This window comes from Uloborus diversus, chromosome 3, assembly GCF_026930045.1.
Source record: "Uloborus diversus isolate 005 chromosome 3, Udiv.v.3.1, whole genome shotgun sequence".
Classification (NCBI taxonomy): domain Eukaryota; kingdom Metazoa; phylum Arthropoda; class Arachnida; order Araneae; family Uloboridae; genus Uloborus; species Uloborus diversus.
In genome coordinates this window covers 158,102,720-158,122,163 of record NC_072733.1, presented here as the reverse complement: position 1 = coordinate 158,122,163, position 19,444 = coordinate 158,102,720, and the positions used below count along the sequence as shown (strand labels likewise).

General features: G+C 31.0%; 1 protein-coding gene across 1 annotated transcript in view; it reads left to right on the top strand.

Annotated features, from left to right (window-relative positions):
- LOC129218377 (phospholipase A-2-activating protein-like) overlaps nucleotides 1–19,009 on the top strand; it is a 62,868-nt gene extending 43,859 nt beyond the window's left edge. The window contains exons 6-9 of the mRNA XM_054852618.1: nucleotides 3,834–3,994; nucleotides 5,165–5,327; nucleotides 11,752–11,985; nucleotides 17,445–19,009. Coding sequence (XP_054708593.1) covers nucleotides 3,834–3,994; nucleotides 5,165–5,327; nucleotides 11,752–11,985; nucleotides 17,445–18,046 — 1,160 coding nt within the window. The 3' untranslated portion in view covers nucleotides 18,047–19,009. The remainder of the gene's footprint in view (nucleotides 1–3,833; nucleotides 3,995–5,164; nucleotides 5,328–11,751; nucleotides 11,986–17,444) is intronic.
- Nucleotides 19,010–19,444: the final 435 nt, after the last annotated feature.

Here is a 19,444-nt window from a genome sequence, read left to right as displayed (position 1 = left end):
AATATTTTTTAGTGCTTTCTCGATTTCTATATACCAGTTTTTTCCGCTTTGATGTGATCCGTAGATTGACTTTTTCAGTAGACAAACTTTACTTTTATCTTTACAAAAACCTACGGGTTGGTGTATGTAAATAATTTCTTTTAATTCGGCATATAAATAAGCGTTTTTGATGTCTACATGATGTTTTTGATGTCTTATTTTTCCAACTGTAAAAACAAACCAAATTACAAAAAAATAGTCTAATAATTGAAAAATTGACTACTGGGCAAAAAATAGTGTCAAAATCTTCTTTCCTTTGTTGACAACCTAAAATTACCAACCTAGATTTGAATCTTGAAATTTAATTATTTACATCCTTTTTAATGCTGTACACCCATTTATTTCCTAGTACAGTTTTGTTCGGCGGTCTCTCAACTAACTCAAAAACTTTTCTTTCTTTCATTATATTTAACTCGTTCATGGATTCGATCCAATCTTGAGCATTTTCGTATTCTATAGCGTCCTTGAAACTTGTCGGAATTTTCACCTCAACAATGTTGGCTTCATCTTTATCCGTTTCGCGACCGATGCATCGGTCGAGTCCTATTTAAATACCTAGGTAACGAGCATCTAGTACTGACAGAACAACAAATAAAGTAAGATGTATTTACAGGGATGTGAATGCTGCACCAAACTGCGCCAATCGCCAATCCTGAGATAAACTGCTCCAAAAGACCTCCAAATGGACTTTTCTGTGCCAAAATTGGACAAACTTGCGCCAAAAGTTCAATTTTGCATTAAATGTTGCAGTTCTTTGGTATATTTGGCAGTTTTTGGAAATTACCATCAAGCATCTGCATTTAGAGCTTGTTTTTACGATTTTTTTGACTTGATCCCGATTTTTTGTGCATTTCAAAATCCGATTGCATTCGCTTTTGAAAAACTCGGTCGTTTTAATTTCTTATGTGATTATGTTTCTTTGACTTGAAAAATTATGTGTTGATCAGTATTTTCTAACTTTCTTATCTTTTGTTTTCATAATATAAGGACTTGTAAGTTCGTCTTCTTGTTACGCTCACTCGAAAATATCAATCCATTGATTTAAGTGAAAGCCAATTGTAAAAATTAATATTGTTCACCAGTTTTTAATCTTGGGTTTCTTTCTGTTGAAAGAAAATTGATCTTTAATTTTGGTTGGCGACACTTAAGATAGCATAAATTGGGAATTCTAATGCTCTGGTAATGAATATGCAAACATTTAAAGTTTCTCAAATTCAGGCACTTTCTTCGTATTCTTAGTCGGTCTTAAAATTTTTATTTGTTTTCTTTTTTTCTTTTCTCAGGTTTTTCATATTTATTCCACGTGTATTTTAAAATTCCTTTTCTTATTACATTATTTCTCAAAATCATTTTTTTTCATCGTAATTTTATTATTAATTTTGTGGTTAAATATCAAACAGTTAAAACTAAAAAGTATTAATGTTGCCTTTGCTTGATCTTCAAATTTGTTAATCAAGTAGTTTAGTATATAAACATATATGCCAATAATAATAATAATAACAATAATAAGGTCAAACATAAGTAAATAACTTACACATATCAAAAGAAAGAAAAAGATTAATTAATATTTCTTTGAACTCGCTTGTAACTATTTAAAGTAAAGTTTTTAAATTTAACCATTCTTTTTTGCTTTAAAAAAAAAAAAAAATCTTTTTGCATATGTTTTTGAGTTGCATGTATATACATTAGTTACATGTATATATAAATACATCTTATGTCATTCACATGTATTTATGAACATAAAAGCAAACAAATTTTTATAATAGGTATCAAAGCACTATGCATTAAATGTGCACTAAAGTAGTGATGTATAAGTCACAGATGGTTCTGTGTGTGAAATATATAGGTCGAAAATTATATTGTCCGACGTGCCCGGGGCATGTAAAAATTCCGATCAGTAATGAATCTTTTACCCTTACATGCCTGACTGGGCATGCAATTATTAAATTTTTAATTAAGTATTAGTAATTTTAATGATGACTTATTATGTACTATTTAAACTTTTTTTATGTTTTATATTGAAATAATTCTTGATTCAAATTTTAAACTTTCAAATTAGTTTTTTGTCCAATTAATGCTATATGACAAATTTAAATATTTTTGTTATACTACAATAAAAAAACTGAGCATGTAAAAATTTTATTCGGGTATGTATTTTTTAGACAAACATGCTCAGCAGGGCATGTCAAATTTCAAAGATTTTTCTAGCCCTGAAATGTACATAGTTGCTCCAAATTGATGCAAAATTAAAATTTTTGCTGCTGCAAGCTGTTCCAAATTTGAGTTTTACTGCTCCAGGCTGCTCCAAATTTGCCGTTTTATTGCTCCAAGTTGCTCCAAACTCACCATTTTCCTGCTCCCAAGATTGCTCCAGCAGTGAATTTTGGTCGGCACATCCCCGATATAATGTGTGTCTAGTAGTTCCTTACTTCAAAACATACTTTTTGCCACTCTATTTACACTATTTTCGTGCTCCTAGTTTCTACAAAACTAACTTTTTGGTAAGCCAAACTGCTCCTAGTTCACTATTTTCCTGAGCCAAGCTGCTCCAAAGTCGGTATTTTCCTGCGGCTGAGATTGCTCCAAAAGTTGGTTTCAACTGGCACGTCCCTGTATTTGTATGTATACTTTTTTGGAAAGTTTTTGAGGAAGCAGTGTTGGAAGGTAAAATGCTTTTATCCTAGAGAACAACTAACAAACCTAGAGAAGGATATTAGTCCCTTCAAAGGAAGATGTCATAAAATTCCGTGAGAACATACAGAACACCAACGTTAAATCTTTCATGGTAAATATGTAAATGAATTTCAAAGATTTAGGTTGTTCAATGAGTATGTAAATGCATTTTTAAATTCTATTTGGACTACTGTGCCTAAAATCTTGAAAATAGTTAGTAATGAACAGATAGAAATGTTTTATGGAAATATGAAAAGAAGATGCAGTGTGGATATCTAGGTAGGTGGAGCATCAATTTGATGGCAGACTGTAGGTGGTGAAAACCACATACTCCAAGATATAAATAATGGTATCTTCAAATTAATATAATTTCTAATTATCATAAATTTATTGTATAATCACTAAATTGTTTTGAATTATTCCTTGTATTAATTATTTTGTAAGTCGAACACTTTCAAGTGTTTTGATAAGACTCTTTTCTCAGAGTACGGTAAAATAGGCATTCTTGCTCAAATATTAAACCCATCTTTTTGTAAAATCCTTACGCGAATGCGAAAAGAAAACATTATTTATAATACAAACACCTTTTCATTACTCAAATTTTTCAGGCCTATGTTAGTTCTCATTGGCAGCCATGTACACCCGATTGTATATATAAATACAGGGTGATTAGAAAGTATGGACAGAATGACATATCTCAATTTTATGCAACATATGAATTTTTAAGAAAGGCATGAGGCAGTTGTTGAAATTTACAGCCTTCAGCTGTCATACACTTGTCGCAACGACAACCCACCGACCGCCGTACTAATGATTCACTGTGACAAGATTTCACAAATTGCTGCGTTTTCTCTGCTATGCATATATGAGAGCTGTATGCTGCAAATTTCAACAACAGCTTTAATTCTTCCTTAAAAACTAAAATGCTGTTTAAAATAATCTTTGTGTAATAAGTATGTGATATGTCATGCATCCACCAGTGTCTGGCTTTGTGTGCATGTAGCACCTCAGCACTTAATAGACTGTATGATTATCTTTTGGACTCTAGATAAAAAACATATCAATTGATGTAAGTATATGTTTGTGTACCTTTTGTTCTTCATACCTTGTTATCCTTTAAGGTGAGCATGATGGAGAGACAAGGTTTGTGTTCGAACAAGGTAATAATTGTATGGTCGTGTATACATGGGATGCACAGTCAAAGCAGTGGGAAAAGAAGGATTTTGCGTCGGAAGGAATGATTGGAGACATTGGTAAATTGCCCGAAAGTAACACAGACAGGGTATGTTTCAACATTTTTTATTCAACTAGAGCATGTTGTTTGCTTTAGATATGCTGTGTTTTCAGTTTTTCACTTAAATTTATAAGAAGGGATACAAAGGAAGTTTAAAGACTAGAGGTCATATAACAGTTGGCTCTCTGTTTAAGGATGCTCTTTTTAATGTCTTTCTCTATTTAACGATGGCTTTTCACTGTCCCTGATGGTCCACTATAGTGTTTAAAATCACAGTCTATTTAAGGACGCTTTCTACTTAAGGACGTTTTTTTGTGGTCCCTTGAAAGTTGTTAAACAGAGAGCCAACTGTACTTTCAAAAACGTCTGCTGATTTGTTGATGAATGTCTTCGTCAAACTGATAATAAAGATATAATTTTTCCAATGACTGTTAAAAGATTGATTCTTAAGTTTAGTAAATCTAACTTGCAGGAAGTTGATCGTATGCGATAAGTATGGTTAGGTGGTGCAGAAGTTATTGTATTTCATACTACTCAGTTACTCCTTCTCTTTTCCTTTTAGTAAAGTTTATTTGATATCATATACATTAGGCTGGTCACACACAACGTATATGGGGACATTTTGTTTTTCACTGTAACTTTTGGCGCAATCCCCTAAAATGTGCCAATCGGCTTGTTTATATAGGCTAGTTTATTTGCAGTTTTTAAATACAGTTTTTACTTAGCTACATTGTTATGTTCTGCTGATTTAATATTTGCATGCATTGATGTTATTGTTTATGACAGTGGTGCTCAGCCTATGGTCCCCAAAGCTGGTCCGTGTGGCCCGTTGTTTTGTTCTATGTTGCGAATCAAAAAGCATAATTAGTGACAAAAGCAAAATTAGTGCCAATGTCACAAATTCAAAGCCAAACATTTAGGAATTGGTTCCGTAAAGCATGCATTTAACAAAATAAGCATCAAGCAATTGATGGCAACAGTTATTGGTTTGTAATTTTCTTTCTTTTACCATTTTTTTCCCATGTCATTTAGAATTGAAAGTTCATATGCATTCTGTCCCACTAGAATGATTTTAATATGAGGTCCGGCCATTGGGGAGAAAAAGGTTGAGCACCATTGGTCTAAGATACATAGTTTTTTTTTTTTTTTAGTTTGCTGTAAGTAAAACAGTATGCCTTTTGTGGACTGAGTGTTATTTTTTCATGTTTGTAATTTTAGGTGAAGACCATGAGTTTTAATGTTGATGTTGAAGGTGTTATGCATCAGATCGTATATAAAATGGGTGAAGAACCTTGGGAAGTTGCTCAAAGATTTGTGGCTGAGCACAATTTACCTATAGATCATGTTCAAACGGTTGCATCTTTCATCTTAGATAACACTGGTAATACTAATACATTTTTACAGTTTTTCTTTTAAGAATCTGTATTGGAAATCTTGTATTTTAAAAATGTTTACTGTGGTAGGGTGGCCACAGATAAGAAAACCAGGAATTTTCAGGGATTTGAATGATTCAGGAAAAATCAGGGAATTCCAAAAATAATTGGAAAATCCCTCGCTGTTTTCATTGGATTTTCCCATCTTAGAATTATTTTCTTCACTCTAATTTTCTACATTTGTGTTGGTAATACTGATAATACCTGTTTTGTTGCAAAGTCAAAATTCAATTCAAAAATTATTTTACTTTAATAAATTTTTTTCTTTGTCCTTTTTGTAGTTTTGATGCTGTCATTTTGAAAAATGCATTATCTTTGCATCCAATTTGAGAATTGAATTTTCCTCATTTTTTTATGCTTTGGTACATTTGTTAGAAGGCAAACTAATGAATTAAAAAATTAATTCGGAGTTATGTGTTTCCTATGCAGTGTTAAAATGTCAAAAAGTTAAGTGTTCAATGGCTGGTTACAGTTTATCAGTATCTTTATATTAAACCTTTAAAATGCATGTCCAACATATTTTACTTAAAATAAATCATATTATATGCCATTATTATGCTTTTGTTGCCTTCATTTTAAAAATTCCAAAATTAGGGTGTCCCCCCCTCAAAAAAAAAAAAAAAGAGTCGTTGTTTTGAGTCACACACCCTTTTATATTTTTTCTTTAAGGTCAAAACAATTGTAAAAAAAGTTTCATTTATTTTGAATAATGGCAACCCGTGCCAACTTGTGCCTGAAAGTGTGTGTGTGCTACACCAAATCAATTTTCTTTCCTAAGTTTAAAAAATTTCATGTTTATAAAATGTTGACCCCATAGCCCCACGTGTGCCACAAAAATATCTATCCAAATTAAAAAATATTTAGTTGTCCAGCAGCAGACCTAGAAATTGTAATTTTCTTCAAAAAATTGATTTTTTTCTATGCATTTTTATAAAAATGTGAAACATATTTTGAGAAGGAAAATATAAACAGTAAACTGGGGTGATTAGCACTAAATAGAAATTTTTGCTCTCTTGCAATATTTAATTGCAATTGTCTCCTACATAGTACTCAAAATATGGATTTTTTTCAAGTTTAAGTTAAGTTTTTCATTTTAAATATACTATTTTTTTTTTATTCATTTGCAAATGTTGATTTGAAAATGGGTTCGCTAATGATTTTTGAACTTGATATTTTATTAAAATATATATGTAATTCTTTCAAAAGGGGGATAAATAAAAAAAATCCATTTTTTGAATAAATTTTTAGCTTGATGGACACCTAAATATTTTTAAAATTGAGAACTTTGAAACATTTTTATGGTATATGTGGGGCTATAGGGACAACCTTTTATCAAAAAAAAATTTCGAACTTCCAAAAAATTTTTTTTTATTCGGCCTAGTAAACACAGCTGGTTTACACTTTCGGGCACAAGTCGGCAGGGGCGTTGCGGTTCTTCAAATTATATGAAACTTTTTTTGCATTTATTAAAAGGAAAAATATTAGAAGGTTTACGACTTAAAACATCGACTTGGGTTTTTTTTGGGACACCCGATTGTGATATCTTTACAACTGCTACGAGAATCTGATTTTTTTGTAATTTTGATGATCTTACTACGTTTTATTTAGAGGCAAACAAATAAAATAAATTAATGTTTTTTATTAAAATCATAAAATTGAAAAGTTTTAAATGAATATCCTTGCTTTTTAAGAGAGTAAAAATGTTAAATGCTGAATTTCTGGTAGAATTTGAGCATTTTTTCAGGTTTCTTATAATGTATGTAACATTTCAAATTATTACTTCCCTTCTCAACTAAAATACATAAAAATTCTAGTTTAGGCCATCTTTGGTGAACGTAAGAAGGGACTCGGGGGCTCTCCAACAAAAATTTTTAAAACTAAAATATTGAAAATGCTACCTTAGATTACCTTTAAGTAACTTAAAGGGAAGTTGGGTGTTCTATCCCAAAAATTCTTTTTAAGCTCAAATTTTAAAACTTTTAGGCTGTCTTTGATGATGTAGAATGTGAAGGAAGGTATTTCAGTCTTTAAAAAAAAGCATATTTAGACGTCTTTGGTGAACTTAGGTTTTTCACCCTGAACTTTATTAACTTTATTTCAAGCTGATTTATTAAATACGCTATTTTAAGCCATTTTGGGATTTTAGGAAGAAGGGAACTTTGAGACCACCCCCCAAAATGTTTTTGAAACAGAAATCTAAAACATTTTTGGCCCTCTTTTAGTAATGAAATGGTGGGTTGGTGAATGGGGGCTCTTCATGCACAAATTTCCGAAACAGTAGTCTTAAAGTCTCTAATTTACGCCATCTTTGGTGAACCTAAAGAAAAGAGTTACTGATTTCTCCCCCAAGAATGTTTCAAAGGAATTTGACAAATGCTACTATAGACTGTTTAGGTGACTTAGAGAGAAGGCGTTTGGGGTCTTCCTCTCATTTGATTGAAATGAGAGAATTTGAATTTGAGAATGGTCATCATCAAATTTTGAAGTCTAAAAATTTGTAGGCCATCTTTGGCAAAGCTAGAGCAAAGGGTTCCGGGATTCTCCCCTCTGCGTTTGAGGCTGGAGTATTAAAAACAGTATTTTAGGACAACTTTGTTGAACTTAGGAGAAGGTTTTCAGGAGGAGCTCTCCCTGAACTCCTCAGTTTTTAAAATCTGAAGTTTTAAAAATGGTTTTTCTGGTGTGCCCACCTGGGGGGGGGGGAGGGCAGCGCTGCACTGTTGAAATTTTTAAGGGGGGTTTGAAGTTTATTTTTCTCATTTTGGAGGGCTTTGTGATATTTAGGGGGTGCACCCTTGCTCGTAGGGGGTAAAATCACGTAATCGTGAACAGCAAGACGCTCTTTCAGCCCATGAGTACAAGGATTTTATGAACAAGTAGTTAAAGAATCTGATTGGCTGAAAGCTCTGAAAACTTGCCAGGGACCAGTGAGATTGCTGGCGAGGAGACAAAGAATGGATTCGCCAAAATTTTTGCATTTCTGTAACGTGCCTCTTCTTACTCAAAAGATAGCAGCACTTGAATTAGAAAAGTGATTGCTTTTTATGCTATTTGGTGTGGAGGTCGGGGGGGGGGGGGGGGGGGGGGGAACGCTATAAATTAAAATTTTGCTAGAGGTCAACAAACTTGCTTTTTTTTGTAGCCATTGCCACATCCATAGATGGCTTGAGGCCTTGCCACTGATAGATATACAAGAGAACGAGAAATTAGGCCATAAGAAAAATCAGGGAAAATGAATAGCTAGACAAAAGAAAGTCAGGGAAAGATATTTTGCTCTACCTGTTGTCACCCTGTGTTGTCATCAAGTGTCTTTCATTTGTACTTAATAAAATTGATAACACTTCACATCACCATTTGAGAGAAGGGTCTGATGGTACACCCCCTCAAGCAGGCCCAACAAGAGACCATGTCAGCCTAGTCGGAAACGAGGGATTGTTGTGGTATAAATTTTATGGAAGGAGAGACTCTAACGACCAAACTGAAGGGTGCCCTCCTTGGCTCTCGGCGGCCCTGCCCTCAAGTGCTATGCCTCCTTCCTTAAAAATTTCCAATGATGCAGTCTGTGCCTATATTAGAGTAGAAGAGAATGAAGATACTTGATCATGCAGGATACTTGAGCCACTCCCATTTTCTCTACAGTAGGTTAATTTTTCTTGGTAATATTGGCAACAAATTTATGTGCAAAAGAAATCATTTCTTGGTCCCATTTCGAAAGTTTTAAGACCAGTACTTGATGGGTTTTCTTATCTGAAGTACACATTCTGGTCAATGTTATTATGTGTTTTTTTTTTTTTTTTTAAATCAATGTTTCGTTTAAAAATTTTGTTGTGTTTAAAGAATGTTTGAAAATTTAACCTTTTAACTATTGTGCCTGAAAAACTGGAGCACAGCACTGGTTTTCTAAAATTTCACTACCAAGTATCAGGGGTGCAGAAAATGTTTTTAACACCAACATTTCCCCCAATCTGTACGAAAGTTTCCCCAAAATTTTACAATATGCTATATGTTTCAGATAAAAATTCATTCCTATTACTATAGGTAGAGATAGTTTTTGGGGGAAAAAAAGCAATTGCATCTTTAAAACTAATAGAATGAACTAGTAACCTTAGAACTCGGTATCTAAAAAGTAAATTAAGTAAATGCATGTAAGTTTTAATTAAAATATCATATCTACATTTATTTTAAATGTAAATTATTATCCAACAAATAGTTGATAAAATATAAAGAGTGGTGATGCAAAAGAAAATGCATTCAAAAGACACTTGCAGAAAAAAATTGGATTTTTCTTTTTTTTAAATCGAATTTGCAAAATTTTCCCCGGATGGTTCAAATTTCCCCCGATCCTAGATCGCCGGATCGGACATATTCTGCACCCGTGCCAAGTATTACTCTAGGTATTATTATTATTATTATTATTATTATGAGTTCACTGTATTCTTATACCTGAATTATTATCAACAGAAATTAATTTCGGCTTCCCGATTGCCAAATCCTTATTTATTCCGGGAAGTGTTAATTTGCAATATAGACGGCAACAATTTACTGAAGGTTTTAAAGGATGGAGATTTATGTTCAACTTGTGTAGCATTTTATTTTCCTATTTATTTATGTTTTTAGAAAATAATGTTTTTATTTTAACTTTTATAAAACAATTTTCCACTAGAAGCAAACTTTCCCACTGTCACGCTGAGTAGCAGCCACCTTGAGCAAACATGCAGTGGCTACAAAAACATAAAATTTTTATGCATGATAATCAAAATATTAATTTTAATGATGAAGTATATTTTATTTTGAACTAAACATTTAATTTTTGCACTTAAAAAAACATTGAAAATTCATGTACCCAAATCATCAAAATAACTTGACAGTAAAGAGAGTACAGCAGACTTTCAACTAAAACTATTATCACTTTGAGCTCTTTTTCTCACTCACAATTTTTGCTTTGAAGAATACCTACCTTAGTCTTTCGCTTGTGTATGATGATTGTTTTCCGACTAGTCAAACCATTAGTTCTCCAAAAATTGTATGACCTTATCATATAGCCTCGCCTCATGTATGAAAAAAGTTTGGAACAAAGTTAGACCAATTATTTTGACCTCTACCCCAGAAAAACGAAATTGAAGAGCTAGAAACACAGCAAAAAAATGTAAAAAACTACAAAAATCACAGCTCCAATTTACTTACTTTGTACCAATGATTAGAACAACACTTTTTCCCGTGAAAACAGAAACTGCTCGAAAGATTGGTGTTTTGACAGCTGACTGTAAATGTTGCTATTATAAGTTGCAATTATACTTCAACCACCAATGAAATCAAAAATAAAATGAAATAAAAAAATAAAAGTGTGTTACTAGGTATATTTTCACAATTCATTTTGTAGGATTGTCTGTAACAATAAAAAAAAGTTTTTGTAGGAATTGTTCAGTGTTGTCTCAAATATCCCTTCACCGTGGTTCATGCTTCTCTCTCTTGGGGATACTTGAACCAGAATGTAAATCAAAAATTAAAATTTTATAAAGCTAATAAAAATGGCTCAACTGAAACCATTTTTATTAGCAGGTTTTTTTGGTAAATGAGGTGAATGTTTCATTTCAGCATAGAGCGCATTTGCATGGTTTCCAACTAATACAAACTCTTGAATTTATACAGTACGGTAAACTCCCGATTATCCGCGGAACTGGGTGGCACAAGTGCCGCAAATAAACCAGTAAAATGATAAAATGAGAGACAAATAAGGTGAAAATTGTCCTTCCTTAAAAACTTAGTTCTATTGATGCGTAATACTTTCTTCAAACAGTGAAAATATATACAGTACAGTAAAAATGTTTTGTATTTTTGCAGAACAAACGAATATCAATAAAGAACAAGTGTATGTACAATGAAGAATGCACAATAAATGAATAAATAAAACAAAAGCAACTTAGTCTAAATATACTATTTTTCGACAAAAAGAAAAAAAATGAAACAGCCATTGGCATTTACTTTTTACTTCAAAGATACATGGACCAGATTGTTGATTGACTCGCGGATAATCAGGAGTTTTATTGTAATTATATTACATGTGAATTATGTCAAGTAGATACATTTTCCCCTTAATGCATTTTTCTATTAATTTTTACTCGTATTATAAATTGAATGAGGTTCAGTGGTAGTATTTAATTTTATTCTGTAGTTTTATTTTCATTTTCAATAAGCCGAATTTTCAATAACTCATTTTTTTTTTTGCCTTCCCTGCAACTTCAACTTTTTAAAATTTCACTGTAATATGTGTAACAATGTTATTTTTCTTTTGAAATTTTTAATATTATTTAACTCTGTTCACTGTCACACCTCAGTAAGTTGGTCAAATAACTGTAATTTATTTTTCTTTAGGTGATGGTGCATTTAGTGAGTTTGATATTGTGCAAAATGAAAAATTTATTACCTATGACATTGTAAATGTTGAAGGTCTTACTGCAAAACTGACTGAATTTAACTCAAAAGTGAAAAAGGTACATCAACTTTCAGAAGAACAATTGAAGCAGCTCTTGGTTTTATTGACTTTGCCTAATAAAGTTTCTGAGGAGCAAATGTCTGCATTGGAAACTGCTCTTATGTGGGAAGAGGGTAAAATATTTCTTTACTTCAATTAGTTTTTTGATTTGCTGTTGCCAATGATGTATTTTTGTGTTAAGTCCCTCATTTTGTAAGCTACTTTTTTTTCATTTATTTTAAAGTAACCTTGGCATATTGAGATACTGATGATATAAGCTTTTGAAATCAATTGTTAACAATAATTGGTAGCAGGTTTTAAAAACTTAAAGATTCTTGGTCAATTTCTTTGTAAGGATAGTTTTATGTTTCATGTTGATAAAAGTGTTTTTTCTTTTCAATTCCATAGAGCTTATAAATATTGCAAATATGTTTCAGTGGCAATGAACCGAAGTCAGGGTTGGCTTTCTGCCGGCAGAAACTAGTTTTTGCCGTGCCAGTGGCAGAAATTGGTTATAACCGGTAAAAACCGGCAGAAACTGGCAAAAACTTAAAAGTGTCTTTAATAGCTCAAGTAATTAGTAAATGATATTTGTTTAAGTAAACTAAAAAATTAAACATCATTTCATCATTTTAAAAAATAAAATCCAATGCTAGTGCCCTTGATTTAGTTCAGAAAGGGAACTTTTCAATTGCAGAGGCTCGTAGTATTTATATTAATTTAACAAAGGATAAAAAATCATGCAGGGGTGCTTAGGAAAGAGGAGTGACACCCAGAATTAAACGGGCGTTACTGATTGTAATTTGCTCACTTATATGCTCCATCTAAATTGTTTGTGATTGAAATTATCATGTCACATGCTTCAAAAAGAAAGTGCCAGAATTTTACTTGCCTAGAATTTTGTACCTAATGTCACAGCTTTGCAAAACAAATTGGCCCCATTTCTCAAAACTTATTTTTCTAGCCAAATTTTTACCACAACCCCAGTGACTATATGGTGGACCAGTTATACAATAGATGAAAGTTTCACGAGCACTGCTTGCTCCTTGATGCATTGTCTGCTAGCTCTTCTGTTTCAAGAATATCCTAAAGTTTCTCATTTGTGCATATTAAGTTGAGAACCTGTTTAGATTTTTAAAAACCACCTTTTCGAAGAGGCAATTGCAGAGTCCCAACAATGTAACATTTGATTTTGAATTGTGATAATTTTGTAATAAAATTACAGTGCTTTGGTTAACAATTAATTATTTTTTCCATGTATTTTCTGTTGTATATCAAGAATTAATTTTTTATTTTGTGAGTTTTTGCCAGTTTCTGCCACAAATGTGGCAGAAAGTGGTTTTTGCCATGCCGGTTTTAACCGGTTTCTACCAGTGGTTTTAACCACCTTGGCAGAAACTTGACAACCCTGACCGAAGTTGAATTTAAAGAGTATTTTGCTAGTTAGACATTAGTGCTAGCGGCTATATATCTTGAAATGGGGTATTTGGATAGCTGGGAGAGTTTGACTGTGGGGAATAGTTTTTCTGAATATTTTGAGGGATTTATTCAATATTTTTAATCTAATAAAGTAGCAGATGAGAACCTTAGGCGTGCATTTTCATTTTCCTTGTCGGCATTTCTACAACAGCAGACAGTACAGACAGCTACAGACCAGACACTAATAATCATTTTGAGCCACCACCTTTAAAAATAGTAGAACGTTTCTTATTCATTTGTCATTGTAGAAAACCTGATGAGTTTATTATAACTTTTATTACTGAATTTCTTCACCTAACCATATATTGTACATTTGATGTGAGATTTTCGGGGATGTTGTCTGTTAGTTATAATTTGACTGCAGTGCAGAGTTTGGCCTGTGGGTAAAAGGGGCGCAAGTCTTTAGTATGTAAGTTTTGTTCAAGAAATTGCCATGATTGTAGCAAAATTTTTCCATTTGACAAGATAATTAAACAAAAATTCATCATAAGATACCAGAGAGTTCATCTGTAGATATTGCATTACAATGTTCTCGATTTTTCTCTGAACTTTTTTACCTAAATTTTTACTTGCTGCAAGGAATATTTATTATCCCTTATAAGAGAAAACAAACTGTCTATTTTAAAACTTTTTTTTGAAACCTTAAAGTTTTTTGAGTTTAAAAAGTAATAATAGTAATCTCAATTTTTGAATTTCAGGTTCTATATAGGATTAATTTAAGAAATCCCCTACTTATATTTTAAAAACCCCTTTTGCATTTGGATTTTTGTTGAATTCATTCATGCAAAGTCTCCCTTATTTTCAGCCTTCAATGTTGGCAGCTCTTGCATGGCCCAAATCTTACTTACAAACTCATTTTTAAAATTGAACATATTTTAAAACCAATGGCAGTTAATTCAAGAGCCCCATTTTCCCTTATCTATATGCAAGTACCACAGTATGATAAAACCTCATTGATCCAGAATAGTAAGGATCAACTTTGTCCTAGTTAATAAAAGTACGGATGAAACAAAAAAAACCTGTAAATTGAGCCCAGGTACATAAAGAAATTGTATTTTGAATTCAAGTGAAGGAAATATGAAACTACGTAAGAGAAAATTACAAAAATTCATTGATTATACACTGCCGCATAATTTTAAATCTTTTTTCCTCAACGTCAAAGTATTGAATCTTATTTATTAACCGCAGAATGAACTTCCTAAGATTGCTTCTGTGTCTGTTAGTTTGTTTATTTTACCTAGTTTGAAATTTCTTTTTACACTTTCAATGCTACGTAAAATAAAAAACCATACAGGCAAAGAGGAAGCCTTCATTAATGCCTTAGCTTGTTGCCTTTATTCCATTGTCTCGAAGTAATTAAGTACTGTAATCACGATTTCAAGAAGAAATCTTTGGTGGTTTTTGAATTAATACTATAAAAGCCTAAAAGTTATTACTTCTTTAGGTTTTTAATTTAATTGCTAAAATAGAACTTTCAAATAAAAAAACTTTGTTTTTTGCCGTTATACTATTTGTTGTCGCCGCAGATTATAAAGGTTTTCTTTTCTTCAGACTTAAGTAATTTTTTAATTTTATAACCAAGTTGTATTCTTTTATATATTTTGATATTAACTAATTGCTTTTTTTTTTCTTGCATTCAAAGTTGTTTGTTACAAAAGCAATCTAAGATTTTTTTTCGTTACATACTGAAATCATTTGAAATAGAGTTAACTTGTGAACTTAAGTAAATATTTTTATTTTTTTATTGTTAAAATGCTGTATTCATTCATTAAAACCTATATTCTTGATTAGAGAAAAGCTCCCTATGAATGGATGTCAAATGGTTTCATCCATCTATTTTGCATAAATATGTCAATTAGTTAGATAAGAATAACTACATTACTTCTATTCTTTCACTATTACTTGTTATTCTTGCAACAATTATTATACTGTTTGAAAACTTAGTTCAAAATAATTTCATTTATTTTTAGTTCTGTCATAAATACACATATATTTTTAAGAGTAATTTTAATAGTTTCTTAAATTTCTTATGCTAAGTGGTTTCTGAAAATAAAGTTTTTTTTTTTTAATTTTCTATAATCTTTCCATGTATAAAAATTTAATATACTGTTTTGTTGGTTTTTCTTTCCTTCCAAAAACATTGTCTTTTTTTTATAACCATTTTATTAAAAAAGTAGCATCTTTTTAAAATATATCTTTAGTTCAACAACTTTACACAACTTAAAACGTTTAAAATACTGCATTTAATACAAACATACAATGGATTTCAAGTAGAGCAAAGAAAGAAAACCATTATCATTGGTAACATAAATCAGGGAAATTTGGTGAACTTAATCAGGGATATCAGGGAAAAGTCAGGGAACTTTTTTTCACAGTTCCTGTCGCCACCCTGATGTAGCAAATATTCTACCAAAGCCAAATATTCTATCTCTGTGGCCCATCATCCAAATACTGTGCAAAAAACGTATTTTATTTTCATGAATTGAAAGTTTTACATTTTTATTTGTGCTTATGTTTAATAGACGTTTGAAATGAAATCTTGTTGTGCATTGCCATTTTTAAGGGTATTCATTAATAAATGGCAACTAAAAATGTTTGTACAACAAATCTTGACTATTACTAACACATCTAATGAATCTGTACAAAATTTTCAGAAGGGCGGAAAACAAAATACTTTTTCTCGCATTTTAAGAAGGTTGATTGTTATTTTATCTTATATAACTAAGTTTAATGTATGAAGAATTGAAGTAGATAACATACAAGCATAATTAATCATACAATGAAGAAAATATTTTTTCTCTCGCAACTAAGTGTGTAAAAATTGAATAATATGTAAATGCTTTTTATTTACTTAATTTTTTCAATCTATTCATTTTTCTTATTAAATATGACAATTTATGCTACAAAAATATTCATTTATATTAGGATTTCTTACATAACATTTTCAAAATATTTTTTGTGATGTGTAGATCATAGAGCGATTTTTTTCTTCTTTTTTTCCCCTGCACAAACAGATAATGATGTAGAAAAAAAAAAGGCTCAGCGTTTGTTGTAGATTTTTTTTTAGGTCTCTTTCTCTGTCCCTCTCCCTTTTTTTCAAATAAAAATTTACCAGATTTTGAACATAAGTGTTCACTACATTTGAGTGCTTGGTCCTGAAAGGTATTTTCTCTCTAATTGAGATAGGTTAGGGAATTTTGTTCTCACCTCTTTTAAGACCATTTTGTTTGCGCAAAAACACTTCTTGAAAAGATTGTAATCAAATTCTCTTATTTCACTGTGAGCTGAGGTTTCTGTCGGGGCTTCCCTTTATGATTAACCTGCAATTTTGTTAATGTATTCTGGAAAAAAAAAAATAATTTGTTCATACTCTTCTGCAGGTTTCATCCCAATATTTTTACTGGGGCTATTAATTTTTCTTTCATTACTGCCTCACTTAAATTTCATTGGAAGAAAAGCTATGTATATCTGGTGTCAAAAACAGTTGCAATGCAATATTGTGTTCATGGTCTTGAATTAATAAAATTGTTTCATTCAATAGAATTATGAAACATTGTAACATTATTGTTAATATAGTTACGAAAATATCTTGTTTATAAAGTGTTATTTTGACAATAGCAACAGAGTCCTTTAAGATTTTAATTATGTGCGGTATAGCCATTGCTGACTTCATCTCTTTTGTGTTTCTATTTTCCAGAAATTTAACTTTATGCTTGTATTTCACCCAGGGATGTTCGTGATCCGAAATTTCTACAAGCTCCGAAAATTTTGGGTTGCCATTTCCAAAAATTTTGGGCTGACAATACATTTTAAAGCTGAAAAATTATTGGAAAAAAACCCCTTTGAAAATGATTTTTATCAATGATTCCAATGATTTTTGCATGCATATTTGAAGAGTTTTATGAAGGGGGGGGGGGAGCTTCCTCATAGTTTCAGAAAATTTCACTTTCTTTAGAAAATTTTACTTGAATCCACTAACACCCCTGATTTCACCTGAACATTACAAATTGGGCTGTTACACTTAAATCTTATAATGCTTATGATATTGTTGATTTATTTTTCCTTGTTTTACATCAATTAGTAACTAATATAAGTGATCTTTCTCATTTTTTAGAATTCCTCTTTCCAGTCTTGGATTTACTACGTGTAGCAATAAAATGTGCTGGAATGTACAGCAAGGTTTCTAATCCTACTTTTATAAACCACCTTTTGCAAGTTCTAACTGAAACTAAATTTTGGATGAATCGCAATTTGATCATTAAGATATTTTGCAACATGTTTGGATATCGTGAGGGTAAACTAACTGTTCAGAAATTTAATGAGAGAATTATGTCATCTGTTGGAAATGTTCTTCAGAAAGGTGATACACGTACTGAGAAAGCTGGGTCTGCTTTGTTTTTAAATTTTTCAACTTTGCTTTCTGAATTTGGAATGTCTTGTAATGTCAAATTATGTTGTGATAGTGTAGTAGAATTTATAACTAAAATAAGTGATTTTGAAACCATATACCGAGTTTTGATTGTAATTGCAAGTATGATGGATTATGATAAAGATACCATAAAAATATTTGAAGCTCCAATAGTCGTTGGAGCACTGTTTAATTTCCAAGACTTGAGAATTCCTAAGACCCAGGAACTTCTCAAAGTGATATTAATGCGAATTGAGAATTTTGATGACCATTCTGACGATGACAAGCCATCAACATCTTCAACATAAGTGCTTTATTAACCTTTTCAGTGTATTTACCATTAGCAGTCATCTGTATTTACCATTTTTTTTTTAGATATGGCATCTTAAGTATTTCTTTCTACACGCAACGATGCATCAATTCCGTAAAATAAAAAGAACAAAGTTGGACTGCATAAAATTTGATACATTCTCAAAAGTTTTATACATTCTAAATTACTAAAGTCTAGTCATTTATGTTACTTACGAACAAAAAAAAAAAAAAAAAAAATACGATTAAGAATTTTACAACCATTCAAAATTTAAGACTTACAGCTATTTTTAAATTCATGCCAACTTTTAAATACATTTTTTTAAACTGTTAAAATATGTGTATAGATTTCGCCTTTTTTTAAAATAAAAATTTGGTTCAATTAAAAATTTTCTCTGTTGTTTTGCTTTTTTTTCTTCTTTTAACTTTTAAACTGAGTTCATAACCTAATGGTACATAACAATATAGAAATTAATTTAATATTGTTAATGATATATATTTTAAATTTTTATAAGTAATTGATTTCTTATGGTTTAGCATGCTGTTATTTTAAAATTATAAATTTTAAGTATGATCATTTTCCATTTTTGAAATGTCTTGAAAAACTTTCCAGGCATGTTGCAAAATATTAAAAATCTGCAGTATAGTTGTTCTTAACAAATGTTTATGGCCGCTTGGTTTCTAAATAAATAAATTCAAGTATAGAGCATATTGAGTATATATATATTGGAATTTTGTATAAAAGCAGCAAATGTGTAAGTTTTTGATGCCAGTGTAAAAACTATGAAATTTAAAATGTATATGAAAGCAATTGTTAACAGCCATCTGTGATATTGCACCTGTGAGTGTCTGTATAAGTGCTCTTTTATATTATATACCTATTATATTTGAAAGTTCTTCAATTTTGTAATGACTGTTTAATTCTGCAATTGTATTTTTTGAAAGAACCAAATAAAATTTTCTGACTATATTATAATGTGCTTTCTTTTTTCTTGGTGTTTTATATTTTGCAGCTTTATTTTTAGAATATTCATGAAATATCTACATTGTTTAAACTATTTTTTTATTTATTTTTTTTTCAATTTTTTAAAATCTTGTAAAATTTTACTTCCTTACATTTATTTAAAAATTATTTACTGTTTATTGAGTATAGTGGACTCTATATTCGGAACACTCATGGGACTGGACAAAAGTGTTCGGATTATGGGGATGTTAATTATAAAGAGAGACTGGATAATGCATGTATGTGTACACTACTGCATTTTGGTCTATGTTCTGTACTTTACCTGGTGAGCTATACCAGTTACTGAGAGAGAGAGATGCTGAATTTTTTATTTGTGGCTAATGCTATGTCTAATTCAACTCAGTAGGACCAAAATTCTTGCATTTCTTTCTTT